The sequence below is a fragment of the Peromyscus leucopus genome, chromosome 5 (genome assembly GCF_004664715.2).
Source record: "Peromyscus leucopus breed LL Stock chromosome 5, UCI_PerLeu_2.1, whole genome shotgun sequence".
In the NCBI taxonomy this organism is placed as follows: Eukaryota; Metazoa; Chordata; class Mammalia; order Rodentia; family Cricetidae; genus Peromyscus; species Peromyscus leucopus.
Genome location: NC_051067.1, coordinates 49448865 through 49470885, shown reverse-complemented (window position 1 = coordinate 49470885; position 22021 = coordinate 49448865). Strand labels below are relative to the sequence as shown.

General features: G+C 38.6%; 1 protein-coding gene across 1 annotated transcript in view; it reads right to left on the bottom strand.

The window, feature by feature from the left end:
* Nucleotides 1–22021, bottom strand: part of Ryr2 (ryanodine receptor 2) — a 593927-nt gene that overhangs the window by 161131 nt on the left and 410775 nt on the right. Inside the window, 12 exon segments of the mRNA XM_028859656.2 lie at nt 237–315; nt 2412–2575; nt 3751–3891; nt 4951–5041; nt 5212–5432; nt 7097–7266; nt 10289–10409; nt 12257–12362; nt 14801–14987; nt 16326–16461; nt 19950–20053; nt 21278–21410. Of these exon segments, the coding sequence (XP_028715489.1) occupies nt 237–315; nt 2412–2575; nt 3751–3891; nt 4951–5041; nt 5212–5432; nt 7097–7266; nt 10289–10409; nt 12257–12362; nt 14801–14987; nt 16326–16461; nt 19950–20053; nt 21278–21410 (1653 nt within the window).

Here is a 22021-nt window from a genome sequence, read left to right as displayed (position 1 = left end):
GTGATACAGTCAATGAAGTCAGACTCTGACCACTACATGTGAACATGTAATGAACAGACATGCATACACAAATATATACACTATACACATACAAAGAGAAAGTTGGCATAGTTGGATATATTGGAGCAGCACTCAGTCATTCACAATGGCAACCTTGGATGGGAAGACTGAGCAGTGACCAGTCATTCACAATGACAGCCTTGGATGGGAATCCTGACAGCACTTTTGACTTTTACCTTGTCCATGGACCATTTATCATGGGAATGTTCTGCATATTTGTTAATGAAGTATTCCAACTTCTCAGGAATTGTAATGCTACAATAAAAATAAAGGAAAAGAGCGTGGTGTTTTATAGAATTCACAGGCAAATGTATTATATTTACTCACAGATGAGTAATACTCGAATTCCATTCAACTCATAACTTAAAAAATAGTTGTAACAAAGGATTGCTTCTTCACATTTCCAAACAATGTAAGTCAAGCATATCATGTTCTATCTATTCATCTCAAACTCAGACATCATTTATTGTGTTAATATAAAAATAAAAATAATAAGATATGTTAGTTAAAATATATTCAAAGATGATGACAATAGATTATACGAGAAAATGAAAACAAACCCAAACCAACACTCACTACGTTTGAAGCCATGCTTTTCTCTTATAATTTTTTCTTAGGAATTATGTTGCCTTTTTAAAATGTGTTTATTAAACTATGAATGAACAACACTGTTGATTTCTGATCTGCCACACTTTTAGCTTAATTTCATAGAATCAGTTATGTGTTAACACTTTCTGATATTAGTCCTCCATATAGATAACATTATAAAATGCTACTAATTTGGCCTACAGGGAAAAGTAATTAATAAACTTATGCTTTATTGTTTGACAATATTTATTCTTGAATCCTTTATTATTTCAATAAATATTTATCCTATTCATGTCCCGCATGTGCAATTGATGAATGGGTCTATTGATAAATGTTAAGACTTATGAATATCAAATGTATCTATGAATAAAGAATAAAATACACATTCAACACCTTAATAAATACAACTTAATAATCATTTAACTTTGAGAATTGAGTTCTAAATAAAATCTAACATAATGAAATGGTTTTCTGATCTTTGTCAACAAAGTTATCAGTTAGTAAATGATAAATACATATTTAAGAAGCAATACTTAAAAAAACATACTCAAGTAGAAATTACCCAAACAGCCATGTAAATTTATACTGAAAATTTTCCCCAGAAAGCAAGCCTGGGTAAATTATCATGCATGTCCAACACTTGTTAGTTAATCGGATTTAATTCATTAACACCCAAACCATGATGTTGCTCTCCTGAAAACCCTGGATTATTCCATATGTGAGCAGACCAGACACTTACCCATGGAATAATGTTACTCTGTGATGTTTTGGTGGCTTACTTTGAAAGAAATACAAAGGACCAGTCACATAATCCAAACACTTAGGGGTAGACTCTTTTCTCACAGGACTGTCATGTAACATCAAGCATGTACTTGAAAGACATTCTTAGATTAATGGTACATCATTTGGGTTGATATTCTGATTGGTTTAGGGGGCTAATCCAGCTGGGAGCTGCTCTGAAGCCTCAAAGTATAGTTTCAGACTGATTCAGAAGTGGTGGTTAATAACCAACATGTGACTACCTTGCTAACTAGTCTTGCCAAGTTACTATGGCATCAGTAAACTAAGTGAAGAGGCAGCTTTCCTCAAAAAATGGGGAGCTATGGTCCTATTCAAACTTCAAACACATGAAGCATCCATGTATCCCATGTATCCTGTGCATCTCATTTGTAGAACAACTTAGGAATCTGAGTACATGTTTGAAGCTTGATAGAGAGCTTATGCTTGATTTTTGTTTAAAGCTATCGGTTCTGTCAACATTCTGACTATATGCTTATTTCTTGTGCCAATTTCTACTTGATATTCCTTTCATCTCTGTGATGTGGGATATCATCAACAAAGCCTGAGCCTGGCCAAGATGCTGCAGTGGGAGAAATAATCCTGTCACTCACAGGAACAGCATTGCAGTAACATTTTGGAACAATCCTCAGCTAAAGATGGGGTTGATTATGGTTATTGATATACAATTCAGTTAAATTTTCAACTAAGTATAGCTCATGCATTTTGTTGAGTCTCCTTCTTCTAGATATTATAATGTGGCTATCCCCTGAGATTGCTCCTTCATCAAAGAGCACCCTAGAGGGCACACACCTATTTCTGATATTGGAATATTCACCGTTATTTTTACTGCCATCTGACAAATTCAAGGGGCTCCTATTCAAAGGGGGCATGTACCAAAGAAAGTTCACTTCAGTACCTTATTCAATTTCAGACTTCACACATCATTTACAATAAAAATCTGCTGCAATAGAAAGAGTCCATACTTTGAGGTATCAACAGGTTGTGGGTTAAAGTTCCCTTCAGAATCCATGGATGACTGTTTTTCCATCATACTGACATAGTTTGACTCCATGTAGTCTGGAGGTAAAGCTCCCGCAACTGCACTCAGGCAAGGCAGGGCCAGTTTGAAAAGTTCTTGTTCATATTTCTGGGAAAAGAAAAACAAAGGTAAGCTATTATCTATATGACTCTTGTGTGGCTTGTTGATAAATATTCCCCATAGGCTCATATATTTGAACACTTGATTTCTAACTGGTGGCACTGTTTTGGAATCATGGAACCTTTGCAAGGTAGAGACTTGCTGGAGAAAGGTCACTATATAGTGCCCTCTCTCCTCTTCTCTTCCCTGTCTCCCTTTCCCTCTCATCCTCCCCCATCCCATGCTTCCTGACTGCCATGTAGGCTCATTCTGGCTGCTATGCCTTCCCTGCCATGATGGATGTGGTAGTTTGAAAGTAATTGGCCCCCATAAACTCATAGGTAGTGCCACTATTAGGAGGTGTGGCCTTGTTGGAGTAGGTGTGGCCTTGGAGGAAGTGTGTCACTGTTGGAGGTGAGCTTTGAGGTTTCCTATGCTCAAGATTCACCCAATGTCTCAGTTTACTTCATGTTGCCTGCACAAGATATGCAACCCTCAGCTACCTCTCCAGTACCATGTCTGCCTGCACACTGCCATGTCCCACCATGATGATAATGGAGTGAAACTCTGAACTGTAAGCAACCCAATTGAATATTTTCCTTTATAAGAGTTGCCATGGTCATGGTGTCTTTTCACAGTAGAAACCCTAACTAAGACAATGGATTGTTTCTCCTCTGGAACTGTAAAACAAAATGAACACTTTCTCTTCTAAGTTGCTTTGCGTCAGTGTATTCTATCATTAACACCAATCAGCTACATGTCTGATCTCCTACATTCCTCCACTATCTTAATTTCAGAAACAGTGCTATGATCACAAGAAATTTGTGACAATGATGACCATTGAAAATCAATGCATAGTATATTCTCCATATGCATTATTAAGAAAGGAAGAAAACAACAAAAAAGATAACTTTCCACTGTTTCATTTTGTTGAAACAGGATCACGCCCTATAACCCAGACCCCACTGGAGACTCATCTATGCAGCCCAGGCTGTCCTTGAACTTGAGATCCTCCTGACTCAGCCTCCTCTGTGCTGGGAGTATAGGCATGCACCATCATACCTGGCACTTTTCAAGTCTTGATTAGTAAAGATATTATTCCACTATAAATACCACCTTACAGATAATCTGAGACTTTTCATTGCTTTATCAGTACATATAAATCCCTCCAGGTCTTCCATTACCTTTTGAGACAAAGCATCAAAAATGCCCCAAAATAACTTTCTTGATAAATGAAGTTCTTCTTCTGAGGCAGCACCAAAGTTGCCCCATCCTCCAGGCAGGCAGTAATATTTCCAACATCTTTCATAATGATTTGTCAGAAGCTGTGTGGGAAAGTAATCACAAAATTAACAAGCAAAAACATCTTTTTATGCTTCCATTCCTCTTCCATGACATTCTAATGTTATATGAAGTCCATGGAAGGGAAACTATCAAATCCATGTAAGTTATTTTGGGAACAGAATTACTTGAATACTATGTCTCTTTCAAATTAGATACTGATCACAATACAAAGTGTGGACCAAATGTTCAACTTTGAAAACATATCCTGAGGTAGGCAGAAGACATGGATCAGTGGTTAATAGCATTTACTGCTCTTGCAAAAAGTCCTTGTTTGGTTTCCAGTACCTACACCAGGCAGCTCACAACCAACTGTAATTCTAGCTCCAGGTGATCTTTTGTCATCTTCTGGCCTTAATTGTCACTGCACTTACATGAACATACCCACACACATATACAAATAATTAATGATCTTGAACGGCATTCTTTCTGGGGTTATTTTGATACTTATATACTCCAGAGTTCTACTTCCTTTGATTTCATTTACTCATAACTATGTGAACTGTAATCTACTGGACTCCATGCACAATTATCTCCTAGAGTAAAGGTATAAAACAAAGGTATGGAAGGTAGAATAGCCCAGAAATGTTAAGTGGGAACCTTATCTCTGTGGATATTTTTGTTTCCTCTCTGACTTACCTATCACTTGTCATGGCTTCATCTTAATTCTATGAATAAACTCTGAAAATGCCTCTACATTTGTTTGGTACCTACAGATGCAGTCTATGACCTACTTACATAAAAGGATCTTTCAGTTATTTAGCAGTTTTCTGGGAAATTTATTTGTGATCTGTATCTTCCAAATTTATAGCATCAATGTTAGGGAGTCTATGCTCCTGTATTGATTATTTAAGGGACACACACACACACACACACACACACACACACACACACACACAATTTTATAAGGCTTTTTCAATAACTAGGAGAAATTCTACAGCATCAGAGACCAAGCACACTAAGTCTAAGAGACATATGATAAGGAATAAAAGTCAACTCAAGGAACTAGGGACCACATAGTGCCAAGAATCCCCAGTATTTACCTTAAGAGGCATCTTTGCATGTTCATTCAACAGTGGAACATCAAATACCAGCCTTCTGAGTAGATGTTGCATCATAGAAGGTCGCAGTTGGCTGTTGGAACAAGGCGGCCAATTGTAATAATAGAGACAACCTCAAGATTCAGACATGCATATATTTTACTATAAAGATTAATTTTTGATATAGAAACTGTCCAAAAATTTCATGATAATTAAAAAGGGACATGTCGTAAAGAAAATTGATACAGAGGATCACCCACTTACCCACATATAGAGAGCAGGCACACTTCTATGGAGTCCCGCTGAGCTTTGGTGAGGGAGCATCCCTTAGACAGTCTATATACAGTATGCAACAGAGAGTCAATGAGGGAAGCATGGTGCTCTGTTCCAGCAAACAGGGGAGCACATCTTGTTAACAAAGGCAGGACAGCTGTGCAAAGGTATCGATTGAGGGCCAAAGCCATATCTGTAGCACTTAGTGCAGCCTAGAGAGGAATAAGAGGACACAGGCTTGTGTGATCAGCAAAGGACTCAATGCATTGCCACATAATATTGCTATCTGTAAATAACAACAGCATGCCATCTGGAAATGCAGTCCTTAGATCAAATTTTACCCATGGCTCACATGAGCTTCACCACTTAAAACCATTGATGATTTATAATTAGACTAAAATGAATGTGACAGTATCTATCTTCTCAAAGAGCTCAGGAAATCCATGCTCAAGGTTAGGTTATGATAATATCATTTCCCCTAACATATGTGATGGTACTCTCTCAACTTAGTAAACAGTCCTATGTAACCTAGAGGAATATTATGAGCTTGACCTGGAGCAAGGGAGCTCTAAAAAGACTCAGACATCACTAGGGTATGTAATTGAAGATGATGTCAAATGAGCAGTTCCTTGTGGTCAGAAAGAAATGAATATATTTGCATAACTGATCTCAGATTTGCACACACAATCTGAATTCAACTGATCAGTGGCATTCATACATTTATTCCTGTCTATAAGTGTCAATCATCAGGAGACCACTGTATCACTATGTTGATATCTCTACTCTTCAGATTTAGAATGTGAAAGAAGATGAAACTTCCATCTTGCTTTCATGATTATACAGCTATGAATTTCTTAACTCAGGATCTAATTGTCCATGGGCTCAAAGGGGCTAATTTAATTGCTAAGTAAGTAAATAAATCAGGATGATTTAGATGGAATTTGGTGTTCTACTTTACTCCACCATGTATTAGACATTAGCCTGACACTAGTAATGGCAGATCCTCCATAGGGTCACTTAACATACAGGGCAGATATTATGCAATAAGTACTTAAGAGACTGATACTCCAGAATGCCACTGTAACTGACAGAACTATAATAACCATTCAACTGCCTTAATACCCATTGCTTTTGACAAGCAGCAACAGTGCAGAGGCCAATTTATTTATTTATATATTAATTTGTTCTTTGTATGGACACATGTGTGTATGTCTGTGAGCACTTATGTATACATATATGGTGAGGCAAGAGGTCATTACCAAGTGTCTTCCTTAATCTCTCTACCTTCTTTTTTGAGATAGGGTCTCTCACTAAACCAGAAGCTTACTAATTCAGCTAGAATAGCTAGCTAGTAATCTCCAGGAATCCTTCTGTCCCTACCATCCAGTGTTTAGATTTTACACACACACACACACACACACACACACACACACACACACACACACACACACACTTATGTGTGCACTACCATGCCTCAGTTTTTCACTTGGGTTCTGAAGGACAAACTCAGGTCTTCATGTTTATGTGGCAAGCACTTTATCAATTGAGCCATCTCTATCTCTAGGACAATTTAGAGGCTCATAATGGACAGGCATTAATAGACATCCCTATGGCCTCCCAAGTTAAGCATAGATGAACCTCTTGACTCCCATGGCACCTCATCAGATTTTTTTTGTCTTTGAGGCAGGTAGTTCCACTAGTCAGTGAATTTCATTTGGACAGGGTCTGTTTTATTTTCTATTTACTCACTGCTTGCCTGAAAACAACACAGGTATGCAGTAAATGTTGTTTGATAATGAGCAGATGAATGAGCACCATGAGACACAGACTTCAGAGTTTGAGAGTCAAGAGTACAAATTCACTTTCCATATCATACCGTGTCTAGAGAGGCAGCAGCTCGGAGATCAGGCAGAAAGCCAACCTCAAGGAGATGGAGGAGGAAATCTTGCACCTCAATTCCATAGACCCTGTCAAGGAACAAAACCATGGCTGCCTTGTGATCTGGGCAAAACCCCGCGGACATGTCAGGCTCCACCACCTTCCCATCTACAAGAGAGAAGGTGACATGTTGGTGTCAATGGCCTGGCCATATGTGGGTTGATGACATTTGGCTTTTTGCCAACCATGTCATGTTTCAAATCAAGAATATTAATGAAACGTTTTCCTGTTTTATTACCCTCACACAAATGTGTGCATGACTGGAGAACTAGGCCAGTGCAGTCTGAACCTATGGTCATTTAGATGTCATTTGGGCGTCTGTTTGTTCACTTCATATTTGTAAAAGCATAGTATCTGGCAGATGCCAAGAATGAAACAGAAGGCATCAGGTAGACCTGGTAAAATATGGAGTGGATACCACAAAAAGTTAAAAATAAGAAGCCCATATTTCTACTCTTGTTAAGGACTATCCCTTTAAACTCACTGTGGTGGTTTAAATAAGAATGGCCCCCATAGACTCATGTGTCTAAATGCTTGGCCCATAAGTAATCACACTATTAGGAGCTGTGGCCTTGTTGGAGTAGGTATGGCCTTGTTGGAGGAGGTCTGTCAGTGTGGAGGCCGGCTTTGAGGTCTTATATACTCAAGATAGGCATAGTGTGGCAGTCTCCTTCTGCTGTCTGCAGATCAAGATAAAGAACTCTCAGCTCCTTCCAGTACCATGTCTGCCTGCATGCCACCATGCTTCTTGCCAAGATGATAATGGACAAAATCTCTGAAACTGTAAGTCAGTCCCCATTAAATGTTTTCTTTTATAAGAGTTGCATGGTCATGATGTCTCTTCACAGCAATAGAAATCCTAACTAAGACACCCATGCTCTATCATGTAATAGTCATGGCACTTTCCCACTACTATGATTTAGATTATAATTATAAATTAAATACCATCATGGAGATTATAATTACACAATAATCATAAAGTGATAAATCAATACCATGAACACAGCATGGATTTCATATGAAATAGACTTCATTAATTATAACATATTTTGTCATAATATATCATGTCATTTTCTCTCTTAATACCCAATGGTTGAAGTCTGCAGATGAATGAATTCCTTATAGTAATTCCTTAAGTTCAGGGATTGGGGACCATTAGTATGAAGATTTATAGGACAGTGTGCCAACTTAAAATACTGGGGAGTTTATTTGCTTCCTATGTTATCATAAGATAATTATGCCAAACTGGTTCTTGTAACCTACAGTAAGAGTTTTTGAATGGTAGCATAGAATTTTTCACATGGATGTAATGTTAAGGAAACAGAACAGGGAAGGACACATGACCATCACCAGCCTGAAATAGCTTCTCACTTGGAGTCAATGAATGAATTTTATATTCCTATCATGGAAATGAATAAATAATATTTTAAATAAAATTTAAAAAGTGATATTCATTAGTTCCTGTTTATTATTATAAGTCTCTAATGCAACTAATATTATTTTGCTTTACATTATAAGAAAAGTATTTCTTAGTGTTTAAACTGCTGCCAAGTATTCTGCTTGGAATATGATAAATGGAATTGTTAAGTGATAGACCTGAGTGGTGAAGCTGGAAGAAGGTCTTAGAGGACAACCTAAACCCTGTGTCTGTCTGTACAAGTGCAAGACTTTGTTCCCTACCTCCATGATGAAGCATCAGTTTTTAAAATAGAAGACTGTCTTATCCCTGGTACAAAACAAACCATAGGATCTTGACTAGTCTCAAAAGGGAAACAGGAAGGAGGCAGCCTAGAAAGTTGCAATGATGCCCTGGTAGCTGTACCTCCTAGGAGTCAGATGCCCCCTTCTCATTCTTCAGACTGCAAAGTGGTTGCTACCACTGTATCAAAAACTAACGTGCCAGGGCATCTTCCCATACATGGCACAGATGAGGGGTCTGCATTCTCCAAAGAGCATCATTACAATATCATTTGCATCATGGTTTTTACTCCCTCAGTGAACTTTTCTGGAGGACCATGAAAAAGAAACACCCTTAAAGGGAGTCTATCCTACCATTACCAGGGAAAGAAAAATAGTATTTACCTTCTATTACAAATAGACAATCTGCCTCATAAATATTTGTAAAGGGTTCTTTAACATTCACAGTGCTGAACCTATTGCACTGTTTTGGGACAGCACACTTTTGGGACATCACCTTTTGGGACAGTGCACTCCAACCTCTTTAGAGTTTGCTTTGCTAAATAAACTTCTAAAACTGCCTGCACCTCTTGACTGATTTCCTTATTTCCTTCAAAAGTTCTAGAACTGAGAGGTCTCTCCATAATGGGATAACAGACAAGTTCTGTGATCTGCATGTGGGGTGAGTTCCATGATGCTCATTTAACAGGTGGTGAGCATTAACTTTTAGGACGGGGAAGGAACTTATCCAAGTTCACAACCCAGTGACCGGCAGAGCTGAACTAGAAGTTACTAAAATGTGTTTAACATTCAACCTGGGCTGATTTAATTTTCAGCTTATTTATATTTGTACAGAATAGTTATTTTTCTCAAATAAATAATGATGTAAAATTTCCCTATCAGTCTCCTTAAAAACAAGGATACATTATTGGGATTTAAGGTCTCAGGGTTCTACTATTTTACCATCTAGCTGTACGTAAATAAAAATGGAGCCACTCAGAGACCCAAACAATTCTTTACTTTTCAAACACTCATCCAAGTTGACTTTGATTTTAGTTTACTTTTAAAATTGTTGTTACATTTGTTTAAACATCCATTCATGTATGCATGTGTGCCATGGCCTCAAGCAGAGGTCAGAGGATGCCTTGCAGGAGTCAGTGCTCTCCTTCCATTATGTGAGTCCTAAGGATTGAACTCAGGTGCTCTTTAACATTGATTTTAATATAATCACGATTGCCTGGGACTCAAAACCCACTGATGTGCTACCATCATCTATTGTTTCTAACTCCTCCCACACACAGGACTTGATGCAGTGAAGGACCTGCCTACTCTTACACCTGAGGATGCATCTAACTGAATGGAGGTGGGGAGAGGGGATGTAAAGCACAGATGAAATTTTCACAAAGTGCTGCCCTCCCAGTCCAGAGTTACACAGGACAGAAGCTGATCTTACCTTTGGCTATTGTTGGCATTTGAAATGCAATGCTGATTACGCCCACCAAGTCTCCCAGTGGAATCAGGGATCGCAAAATAGATCTGATTCGAATGGCTTCTCCCTTTCCAGCATGAATCAACTGAACAGGAAGAGGATAAAGCAAGCTTAGAACCAGCTATTGACTCTGTCCATAGTTATGCTAGGAAACTTAAACTATGAGAATCCAAGTTTAAAGCAGTTGTCTTTCCTGAATATGCATAAAGCTAGCCATCTCTCAGAAACTGCCATCTCAGACACACAGGTAGGCAATCACATCTTACAGTTCCCATAAATAAGAGGAAACACTAGATTATATACACTACAGTCTAGGCCACCTGGTTTGCCAAAAAGACTATTTTTAACAATGTTTGGGGTACCAAAACAAACTGAAAATCAGATAAGTTTATGAACAATTACCTCTAAAATTACACATACCTACCAATAACCAGAGAAACAACACAATAAAACAGCCATCATTTCTCCTAACAGGGGGAGCAGGGGCTCTCTGACTCTGTTACCTGCTTTTGTGACCCTTTCCTCCTACTAGGTTGCCTTGTCTGGCCTTAATAGGAGAGTAGGTGCCTAGTCACACTGCAACTTGATATACCACAGCTGGCTGATATACATGGGAGGCCTGCCCATTTCTTAAGAGAGAGGAGGAGGAATGGATGGGTTGAAGAGGGGAGGTTGGAGGGGGAGGACTAGGAGGAGAGGGAGGAAAAGCTATGATCAGGCTGGGAAACATTAATTATTAATTATTAATAAAAATAAGTTTTAAAAATGATTCTAGATTTTTCTAATATTCTAACAGCTCTCTATTCTGTAGTTCTTCTCAGGTTACAATAGAAGAGAACCTCAAGTAGGTTTTATCATATGAGCTTAAAGGAAAGACCACAAAATAACAGAACTGAAAACAAGCGTAGGTACCAAGGGCAGGGGAATGAGATAAGACGTCTGCTATGGCTTCATGTTTATTCCAGCTCAAATATGGACTTGCAAGTTTATTTTTTCTTTTAAAATTTCATACATGTATAAATGTGTCAATCATATTTACCATCAATTACATTCTGCAAACTCCCTCTGTCCCAACCAATGTGTCTTACAAATACATGTCTCCTTAAAAAAATTAATAACCCACTTAATCAAATTTGTGCTGCTCATATGTGCTTGGGTGTAAGGCCATCCACAAAGACACGGGAAACCTACTGGCTAGCTCCCAAAGAAAAGTGACTTTCTTTCCCCTAATAGCCATCCATGGCCAGTAGTTCATCAGCGAGGGGTAGGGCATCAGGAGCCTAGAAGCTATTACAGAGAACCACACTGGTCAAAGTGCAGAGAACAAGTGATGACTAAGGAGTGCCCACCCCCAAATGGGACATTTGTAACACAACACTACACTCAAGGCTCAGGGAGCACTGTGGAAGAGGGGGTAGAAAGTTTCTATGGACCAGAAGACTAAGAGGCTGCTGTGAAATAGGTTTTTTCTGGACATGACAGGAATGCTACACATATGAGCTCTCAACAACTACATCTACCTTACAGTTTTGAAGTCAATATTGCCCACCTCTACTCATGTAGAGCTAAGCATTATATGAAAGGAATCAATTATTGATGGGAGCAGTGGTTTTCCAAAAGAGAAGAAACTATACAGGGAAAATATATTCTCTTCTTAAAATGCAAGGAGGTCACATGAGTTTTAAAGACATATGGGTGTCTATATAATCCCATTAATGACTTGTACTGAAAAATCTCATTACTAATTTTTATAGCCAATGAGACATTTCTAACTAAACAAACACTTGTTCAGTAATTAGGCCACAGCCATTATTTTTAATGGAGCGTGAATATTACTAGTTCAGGATGCTGCTGTGAGTTCTGCCACCCATGATGTTCTAGCACTGATGACTATATCAAGATTGCTGCCCTCCAGCCTCCAAACAGACTCACATGCATTTCAGGAGCACAGCGACCGAGCAAGTCAATCAAAGCTGCATAGAAGGTCATGATCGCATTCCCCATGTGGATGGCATCATCTTCCTCCTCTTCTGTATCACTTTTGGGCATTTTTCCAAAAGAAATGAAAAGTAAATGAAGGTGCAGTGCTCAGAGGAGAGTGGGTGCCTTTTCCCTATCAGTACTTTCACACATCTTAGATACACCAGTGAGATATTTTTCAAACAAAATAGCCAAGAGTTCAGGATCAGAATTGGGACTCTATTACCAAGAACACATTGCAAGGGCATATTAAGATTCCTGCCAAGGTAAAGGGGGACGATTGCTCATTTCCTTTTTTTTTTTTTCAATCTTAAAGATTTATTTTCTTTTTATTTATGAGTATGTGTGTGTGTGTTTGTTAACATATGCATGTCTGCAATGGCCTTGAAGGCCAGAGCAAGGTGCTAGATGCCCCAAAACTTGAATTACATGCAGTTTTGAGCTGCTTGATTTGGGTACTGAAAACCAAACACAGGAGATCTCTGGAAGAACAACAAGTACTCTTAACCACCAAGCCATCTCTCCAGCCTCTTTGCTTCTTTTTTTCTGTTAATCTTTTGAGCTAGTGTACAAACAAATGGATTTCATTATGGTATTTTAAAAAATGTACAACAGTCTACTTTTTTCATATTTATTCTCTCATCACCCTACCTCCTCTCAAATAGTCTCTTTTTGCTTTTATGTCAGATATAGAGAAATACATACACATATACAACACATATATTTATATGATGTATATATATTTATGCCATATATATATATATATATATATATATATATATATATAGTGTTCATTTCTAATGACAGACAGGATATTAACAAAAGAAATGGTGGAAAGACTATTGTGAAATAAGTTTAAGAGTGATTTTTTAAGCAGCACTCAAATAGAGAAAAGGTAACCAATGATATCATATATGATAACATATGTCAGACCCCATGTATACTGTTTGATATGGAGTAACATTTAGAAATATTACTTCATTTACTGGCTTATCCCAAACCAATTGCCCTACCCTCACTCCATCACCCATAGTCAATATAGTCTGTTTCTTTCTGAACACATTCCATTATCTTGCTGATAAAATGCAAATGTGGACAGACTTTGGGGCCCATGTCCTTCCTTGCTGCAGAATGACAGTGAGTAGCCTTACATGCCCACGAGGGAGGTCTCAAGCTTTTGCGTACACACCGGCTAACATGGTCCTGGCCTGAGCTCTCTGGATGTACTTCCCACTGTGAGATCAGCTAAGGACTGCCTTAACCATCTATGTCTACCTGATAAACCACATTAGCTCTATACCTCTTCTACCTGTGGAAAGACTAAAGTTTACTTGCAAGTCTGTCCCCTCTGAGCCCTGTGTTTTATCTTTACAGTTGCACTAGCAGTGTGGGTGTTTGACCTCCTCAGAGGACATTCACTTCCACAGATTAAAAGACTATAAAGGTAAGGACACATATGACACATGCCTATCTGCATTGCCTTAGGGCCCTACTAGAAACCAGTATCAGTGTCTTCTGCCACACATCTGTCTCTAGTACATTAACCAAGCATTCTGCTCCTCAGAATTGTGTCTATTTTCCTGGATGCTACCATCATACTCACCTGGCGGAATCCCCATTCCCTTACTAAAGGTCTCTTTCTCTACCTGATAACATTATAAGAACTCATCTTGGAAAGCTGGAGAGATGGCTCAGCAGGAAAGAGAGCTTGCATCATAAGCATAAGGACCTCAGTTCAAATCACTAGGACCCACATAAAATGCCAGGCATGGTCATATATGTCTGTAAACCAAGTGCTAGTGGAGGAGCAGATTCAGGAAGATTGCTACAGCTTGTGAGCTGCCAGCCTACTTCCTAATCCAATGAGTGACTCTGTCTCAGAGAATAAGGTAAAAAGTGACATAGCAGGACAAATAGTACCTCCCTCTGGTCCCTGAACAAGTAGATATGTATGTATACACACACACACACACACACACACACACACAATCATCTCACTACCGCTGGACCTGACTAAAGTTTCAGAGGCTTACCTCCCATCATCTATACTGTGCAGGTGCAGGTGTATGTGTGATGTGTGTTGAGTGTTGAATTTATGGGCCGGTGAGATGGCTCAGTAGATAAAGGTGCTTGCTGCCTGTGGCCTGTGGGCTGTATTATCCCAGGATAGCTATAATGTGGCCAAATACCTTGTAGATGACAACATTATATCCCACTGTCAAGGATACAGGCTTCTGAACTGTGTTTTTTGCCTAGGAAGCCTCAAAATACCCCCAAAATGCATCTCGTAAATCCATACAATCTCTCCAGTTCATTTCTTCATTCATTTAGCCTATTCCAACAGCCAGCTCCACACTCTTCTTGTCTAAGACACTCAGTTTTCAATGGGGAAACTCTTCAGTGTCAGACAGTGAAATGGTAATTAACAGAATGTCAAATATATGTCAACCTTGGTGGGCTGATAGCATTTGCTGAGGATGTGCATGGTAGACCTACAGGGTTTTGCTGGATCCGCTGGTTGGGGAAGGGCCATCTCTAGAAGGATCCTCAGCTATTTTTATGGCTTCTTCCATGGCTGCAAGGAGGCCATTGCCACCTTCCCCTCTCAAGGCAGGACCAAAGCACTCGGGCCTCCGGATGAGCAACCTCACCACAACATTTGCATTCTCTTCCACACTCTCCCCTGTAGTTGAAAGAGTAATGTAAACAAAATATAAGACTTCCAGGGACCATATATCATAAGCATATCTCATTTAAAGAAACAGGCATACCTTAGAAATATACTGTAATATTAAATTCAGCTTTTAAATTACATTTATTTATGGGAGGCAGGAATCAGTTCACACACCACCTGGAAGCCAGAGAACAACCTGTAGAAATTGTTTCTCTCCTTCTACCCTGTGGGTTTCAGGGATGGAAGTCAAGAGGTCAGCCTTGGCAGCAAGCACCTTTATCTACTGAGGCATCTCACTGGCCCATAAATTCAACACTCAACACACATCACAATTTTTATATATATTGTTATGGTCTGTATGTTGAATGACCCTCAGAGACTTGTGTGTCTGGATACTCTGAATGACCCCACGAGACACTGCTGTCTTGGGAATCTAGGGACCTGGGGCCTGGGTGGCTATTACAGGCTGTCAGTGAGGGCCTTGAAGGAAGTTCTACCTCCAGCTGTACCCTAGCTCTCACTCTTATTTCCTGGTTGGTGCTAGGAGCATTGCAAGCTCCTGCCAACCGCAGACTAAGCCACTGTAGTCACCTTCCCTGAAGTGATGGACTGACTAAGTTCCTCCCTCAAGGTGCCTCTATCAAGTATTCTGTCATAGCAATGAGAAAAGTGACAGATATGCATACTAAACACCATAAGTTACTTTCTTTGATGATATTTTCCAAGTACAGCAAAATGTTACAGAGACAAACTATTTGTTATGGGAGAAGGTACTGCAATCTCAACCATTAAGACCCAAATGCAAAAATCTAGAAGGTACATGCAGATTTCAAGTTAAACAATGAAAGTATAATCCATTTAAAAATATAGTATAGTATATTTAATATAAAAATATATAAAATATATTTTTTAAAAATATATTTTAAAAATATAAAATATATTTTATATTAAAAACATATAAAAATATAGTATAGTAAAAGTATAGTATATGGAAAGAAAACTATTTATTAAATAAAATGTTCAGTCTCTGATATTCATTTCCTGTATGAAAATGCTATGATGAACCATTGTTTTCTTTACATTTTTAAAAAATATTAATTTTTAGTTTTAATTATGCATATATACATGTCTGTGTGTGCACAAGAGTGGAGATGCCCCATAAGGGGGTGTCAGATCTCTTGAAGCTAGAGTTACAAGCAGTTGTGAGCTGTCCCACATGGGTGCTGAAAACAAAACTTGGGTCCTCTACAGGAGCTGATAAGTGATCTTAACCACTGAGACATCTCTTCAGCCCCAGAACCCTTATTTTCACACAGTTTTATGTGTCCTCAAGCAGTCATGTCCTACCGTTACAGAAAACAGCAAATCTGAGAAAGTCGAGGTATCTCTCTCCTTCAACTGGATTCCACCCAATGTCTGGGTAACCCTTAGACACCAGCATCTGACAGCTCTGCAGCCCACAGCCAGCCAGATAGCGAACTACCTACAAACAAATGATAAGCAAGGGGTTAGCCTTCATTTGGAAGTAACATGAGCCTAAACTAAGTCTGGAGAATGAGATTATCCACGGGTGGTTTAAAACATACACATTTCATTCATTTGTATGCATATATATGTATGCCTGAGTGCAGATTCCCAGGGGAGCCAGAGAAGAAAATTGGATCTCCTAGAGTTGGAGTTGTAGGCAGCTATCAACTTGATGTGAATGCTGGGAACAGAACTTGAGTCCTCTGAAAGAGCAGCAATCACTCTTACCACTGAGCCATTTCTCCAGCCCTAACAAATACATTCTTTTTGCAATTCTTTTTAACATCATGATAAATGACATAAATTCTCTCTACTTAAGCTTTAATAATAATACATACATACTAAAATACAACAAAATGTAGCCATCAAAAATATGAATGAATTCTATAAGAAAATAATGTTCTTGAATTCCATACCATATAACTCAAGAACTTTGCATACAAAAGTCATAATATCTGAATACCTCTGAATGTCTAATGACCTCTAGTCCAAATAAAAACCACCTGAGTGCATCTTTCCATAGCTCAGCTGGTAAAGAGGGGGGCTGTAAAACCATCTGAATGCAGGAACTCCTGTTTGAGATACAAAAGCTTCTTGGAGAGAAGTTATTTATTCATCCATTCAATGGTGGGGCAGGTAACTTGCAGGCAGATCTCCTTAGCTCTGATTAGACATGTCTCACCCACAGGGTACATCATTTTGAGCATGTTATTTATGCTCTTCAAGTCAATATCAGCATCAGTAAAAACTATATATATACTGACTATGTACAATCTAAAAATCTAAAATCCCCAAAGCTGTGACATCTAAAACATTTTTAGCATTGCCATGAAGTCACAAATTAAAAAAAAAAAAGTTTACATCTGACTTCAAATGACAGGTCACATTCAAAATGCAAGTGCACTAAAAAAATTGAATCAAATATTTCATTATGTGTGTGTGCTAATTTTTTGTAATCCAGAAAACACTAACAGCTGAACCACGATGGCTTTCAAGCATCATGGTTAAGAGATACTCAGCCTGTCCATCAGCAGTACTTTTCAGTGCTGTAGAAATGAGCATATAAAAAATGCCTGCTTGGTTTATCTTTTAAGATACTTCATTTCACAAGCATACTAATAGTGCACAACATTTCATGTAGAATTGAGACATAAGAAAAAAACCCAACCCTAAAGAAGCCATAGCCAAAGGTGACAAAGCATTACAAGAATAACTTGATAAACAGAGTTCTATCCAGCTTAGAAACAAATGTTATAGCTAAGACTTTTATGTCTGGAGCATTGAGGCAAGTGATGCTCAAAAGAATGGTCAACTTAAGGTACTCATTCAATGTGGTTTAAAAGGAGTACATTTCTGAAAATACCCTAGACCATTCCATCTTCCTTCCAGGGTATCCTATGCCATTTGCAGTCCCTTTAACTATATATCAAGCTCCTGATGAACTGCTTTCTTTCAGGACAAATTAGCTTGTTTTTTTCAATAATATTCACACATGGAATTATGTGGCGTGTATCTTCCTGTACCTGACTTCTCTTATGTGGTATAATGACTTTGGGATTTAGTCACAATGTACTAGAATTTAATACCAAATTATTTTGTATTGCTGAATAGCAATCCACCACACATGGACAGAAAATCCACAGCTTCACTTACCAATCTGTACAGTGGTGGGTGTTTTATCTGTGGACTATGATGGATTCCTTTCCATTGAGCTAATCCCTAGGAATGTGAAGGCTATGTGTATAGCCCATTGTAAAGTGTGCACATTTAAACTGATACACTATTGGGAGGTTTTTCAGACTCAGTGTGCAACATTCATTCAACAGCTCCTTGGCAGGGGTGTCCAGTTTCTCCACATTCTCCCTCTATATTTGGCATTATCAAGAGTTTAGATATTAACTATTTTAAGGAGTTATATTAAAAAAAGATTTTAAGTGACATATAGGAGCAAAGTCTCCTCCGTGAGTCAGAGATGTGAAACTTCATGACACTGATCTGGCATGTCAGGAAACTTGGGAAGAGCTCACAGCTGTAATTACACCTGTAACAAGTACACTCAGATATCCCCCAGTGCCAACACCTTCTCTGAACCTGGGCAAGCATTTGCAAAAATGCTGACATCACCAGTAGCAATATCAGTAGGGAGTAGGTTTTAAGAAACACATAAACATAGCAATTCTTAATCTGCATTTGAGCTACCTAACAGTGTCAACTGGTGATCAAACTCATATATGATCATGGTCCTCAAAGACCACAACCTCTAGAGATGTCACACATGTCTTGTTTTGGGGAAGGTACATTCTATAATGTTTGCATCACAAAGATGCTATGGAACTGCATTTCTCAGAAATTTTTCCTGTTAAATGTTATATGAATATATACATTGTATATGTATGCAAATATGTATGATACAAGTGATCATATAAATAGAAACCAAATGAAATGCATACTTATACACATATACATGATATATCATATGCAAGTATATATGCTTTCAATAAGAGAAAATTAAGTCATGAAATAATAGGAAGAGCTAAAGAAGGCAGGAACAACTTATAACTTTAAATAGCAGGGCTTGGAAGAGCTGATCACAAACATGACTCTGGAGTCATGATGAAAAGATATCTAGCAAAGAGCCACAGGCTAAGAGGGGTAGGAAGGACCTGACAGGTGGAGGGAACAGAGAGTACAAAGCCCTGAGACAGAGACACATTCTGTCTTGTTCAGCTGTAGTGAGAGCTGTGTGGCTAGAACAAAGAGAAGGGGCAGGATAGTGGTGGATATGGGAGCAGAGCAAATATGGGGGTGGATGGCACTGGAATAAACTTGTGTCTTTTACATCCAGTGACACAGGAAGCCTTTAGCAGTCCCGGGAAGAGGATGAGGGGATCCTTTTAAGATGATCCATATCTGTAAAGAAATGACAGACAGGACTCTAGAGAAGGAATAAATGACCACATGGAAGACTTCTGCAGCCAAACTTTGGGGAACATTCCATGCATGCTGGTCAACACACGTGGTTAGATAAGCTTAGAGCACCCAGGCTTGCAATTTCACTGGCATTCTCACTGGAACATATGAATATCTGTGTGATAGAAAATGTATATATGAGAGGACAAAAATATCCTTCGGGAAACTAAAATTATATTCTTAAATAAAACAGCAGAGATCATGAAAAAACTATACCAGTCATTGAAAGGTGATTTCCTATTTCACAGAAAACTCTTGTGATAAGAGAGACAACCTCAACTTCTTCATCTTCATCAGACCCAGTGTTACAGAATAAGGAATAGAATTAAGTCAAATATAAGACATGTTACGGAATTATAGTCAGATGCCATGATATGAACACCACTTCAGCACAGGTGTTTATACTGAAGAACTCTCAAGATAGCTGCACCTAAGGTACAGTTCATAGACACTCCAGATGGGAGTATGGCTCACCTTCTCCAGATCCGGCTCCCGTAGAGCGAGGGCAAGTTCATTGTTGTCCATAACTGAAGCTGCAGCCACATCCAGGGGGGTTGAACCTCTCATGGCTGGTGAAGCTAATTCAAATTAAGAGAAAATAATTGTGCTGGAAGTATGAATAGAGTGCAGGAAAATACACCTTCCCACACTCAACACCTAAACAACATGTATATTATACTAGCCTAAATCAATGTAATATCTTTGACAACTAAAATTGTGTACATTTATTGTAAATGAAATAGGTACAACTCAGTTGCAAGAATGGACATGCAAGACTTTAGGGTCTTACCAAGTATTTACATTGGGACTGGTTTTATAGTCTGGCTATTGAGAATGTATCGGCATGAGTATGGGAATAAAGATGTGCTTTTAGCATACTGATTTTCCTTTCTGTGGGCATGTACACTGAAGTCAAACTGTTGTATCATATTTTAATTGTATTTTAAATTTTGTATCACATTTATATATTTGTGTGTATACATGTATAAACATATGAGCACACCCATGCCATGCAGTGGACAACTTCTGAGAGTCAGTTCTCTCCTTCCACCACATGGGTCCCAGAGATAGAATTCAGGTCTTTATCTAATGAGCCATCCTATGAGCCTTGTAATTCTACTTTTAACTTTTCCAAGAACCTTCTCACTGTTTTCCATAATAACTAGAGCAATTATGATTTCCACTATAAGTATTCTGGCATTCCATTTCCCTACACCCTTGTCAATAGTTACTATTATTTGTCTTCTAGCAGGTGTGAGGTGACAGCTCACTGTAGTTCTCATTTGTACTTGGCTGATGATTAGCAACACTAAACACCTCTTCATTCACCCATTGACCAGTTCAACCTCTCTCTCTCTGTCTCTCTCTCTCTGTCTCCCTCTCTGTCTCTCTCTGTCTCTCTGTCTGTCTCTCTGTGCATGCGTGTGTGTGTGTGTGTGTGTATGTGTGTGTGTGTGTGTGTTTCTTTTAAGAACATCCTCTGCCCAAATATGGACATTTAAATTTAATATACATCTTATTTTTAATATTTATTTTATTTATGCTTATCTAATTATGTATGTGCAAATATGTGCACTCATGTTTGAGTAAGGGTGCCTGTGGAGTCCAGAAGAAGGCATTAGATCTCTTAGAGCTGTAGTTTTACAAGAAGTTGTGAACCACTTAACATGGGTTATAGGAACAGAGTACCAGTCCTCTGCAGGACCAGCAATTGAGTGCTCTTAACCACCAAGCCAACTCTCCAACTCTTATACAGTTTATTTTTCCTGTAAAGATTAAATTAATATCATACATTAACTTACCAAGACCAACACTGCTGTTTTCCAGTAAATAACTGAGATGGTCAAACATGGCTTTCTGATTCTGCCTACTTATACGACAGAAGTAACATAGAAAACGGCAACAGTTGGCCACCATCTTGGGGAAGGTGATTTCCTGTATAAAGAGTATCCAGTTAGTTGCTGAAACAAATGATAAGACTGAGCTCAGATAGTGAGGCCACTATGACACTATCAATCCATCTGTACCCATGAAAACCAAAGTCAGATACTAAGAACCTTCAAACATGTAGCCTGTGATTCACTCAGTCCTTAAGATGCTAAACATCAAGCCTGACACTGACTCACAAATCCCACCTGCATCCTTGATTGTATCTTCAATTAGCCCTAAACTTACAGCTAGGCTGAGCCTAGCTATGGAGTCAGACTAACACAGACACAACCCTGCTACCTGGTTGTACAATTATCTGTGCCTACCAGGGAAACTACATAATCCCTCTGATTCTATTTTGTTAAATTCAGAAAATATGGATGTTAAGAATTTAGGAAGGGGAAGATACACTACAGTAAGTTAAGAACTTGGAGTCTCACAATGGGATATTTTTATCAACATCAATTGTTGTTGTGGTGGTTGTTGACATTTCAGGGCTTCACAACCTCCTTGCTCTTCCCTGCAAAGGTCTTGGCCAGAAGAGCTATCTGGTAAGCATTGACACATGCCTCTCACCTTATCCTATGTTTCTTTCTGAACTCAGTACACTGTGAAGG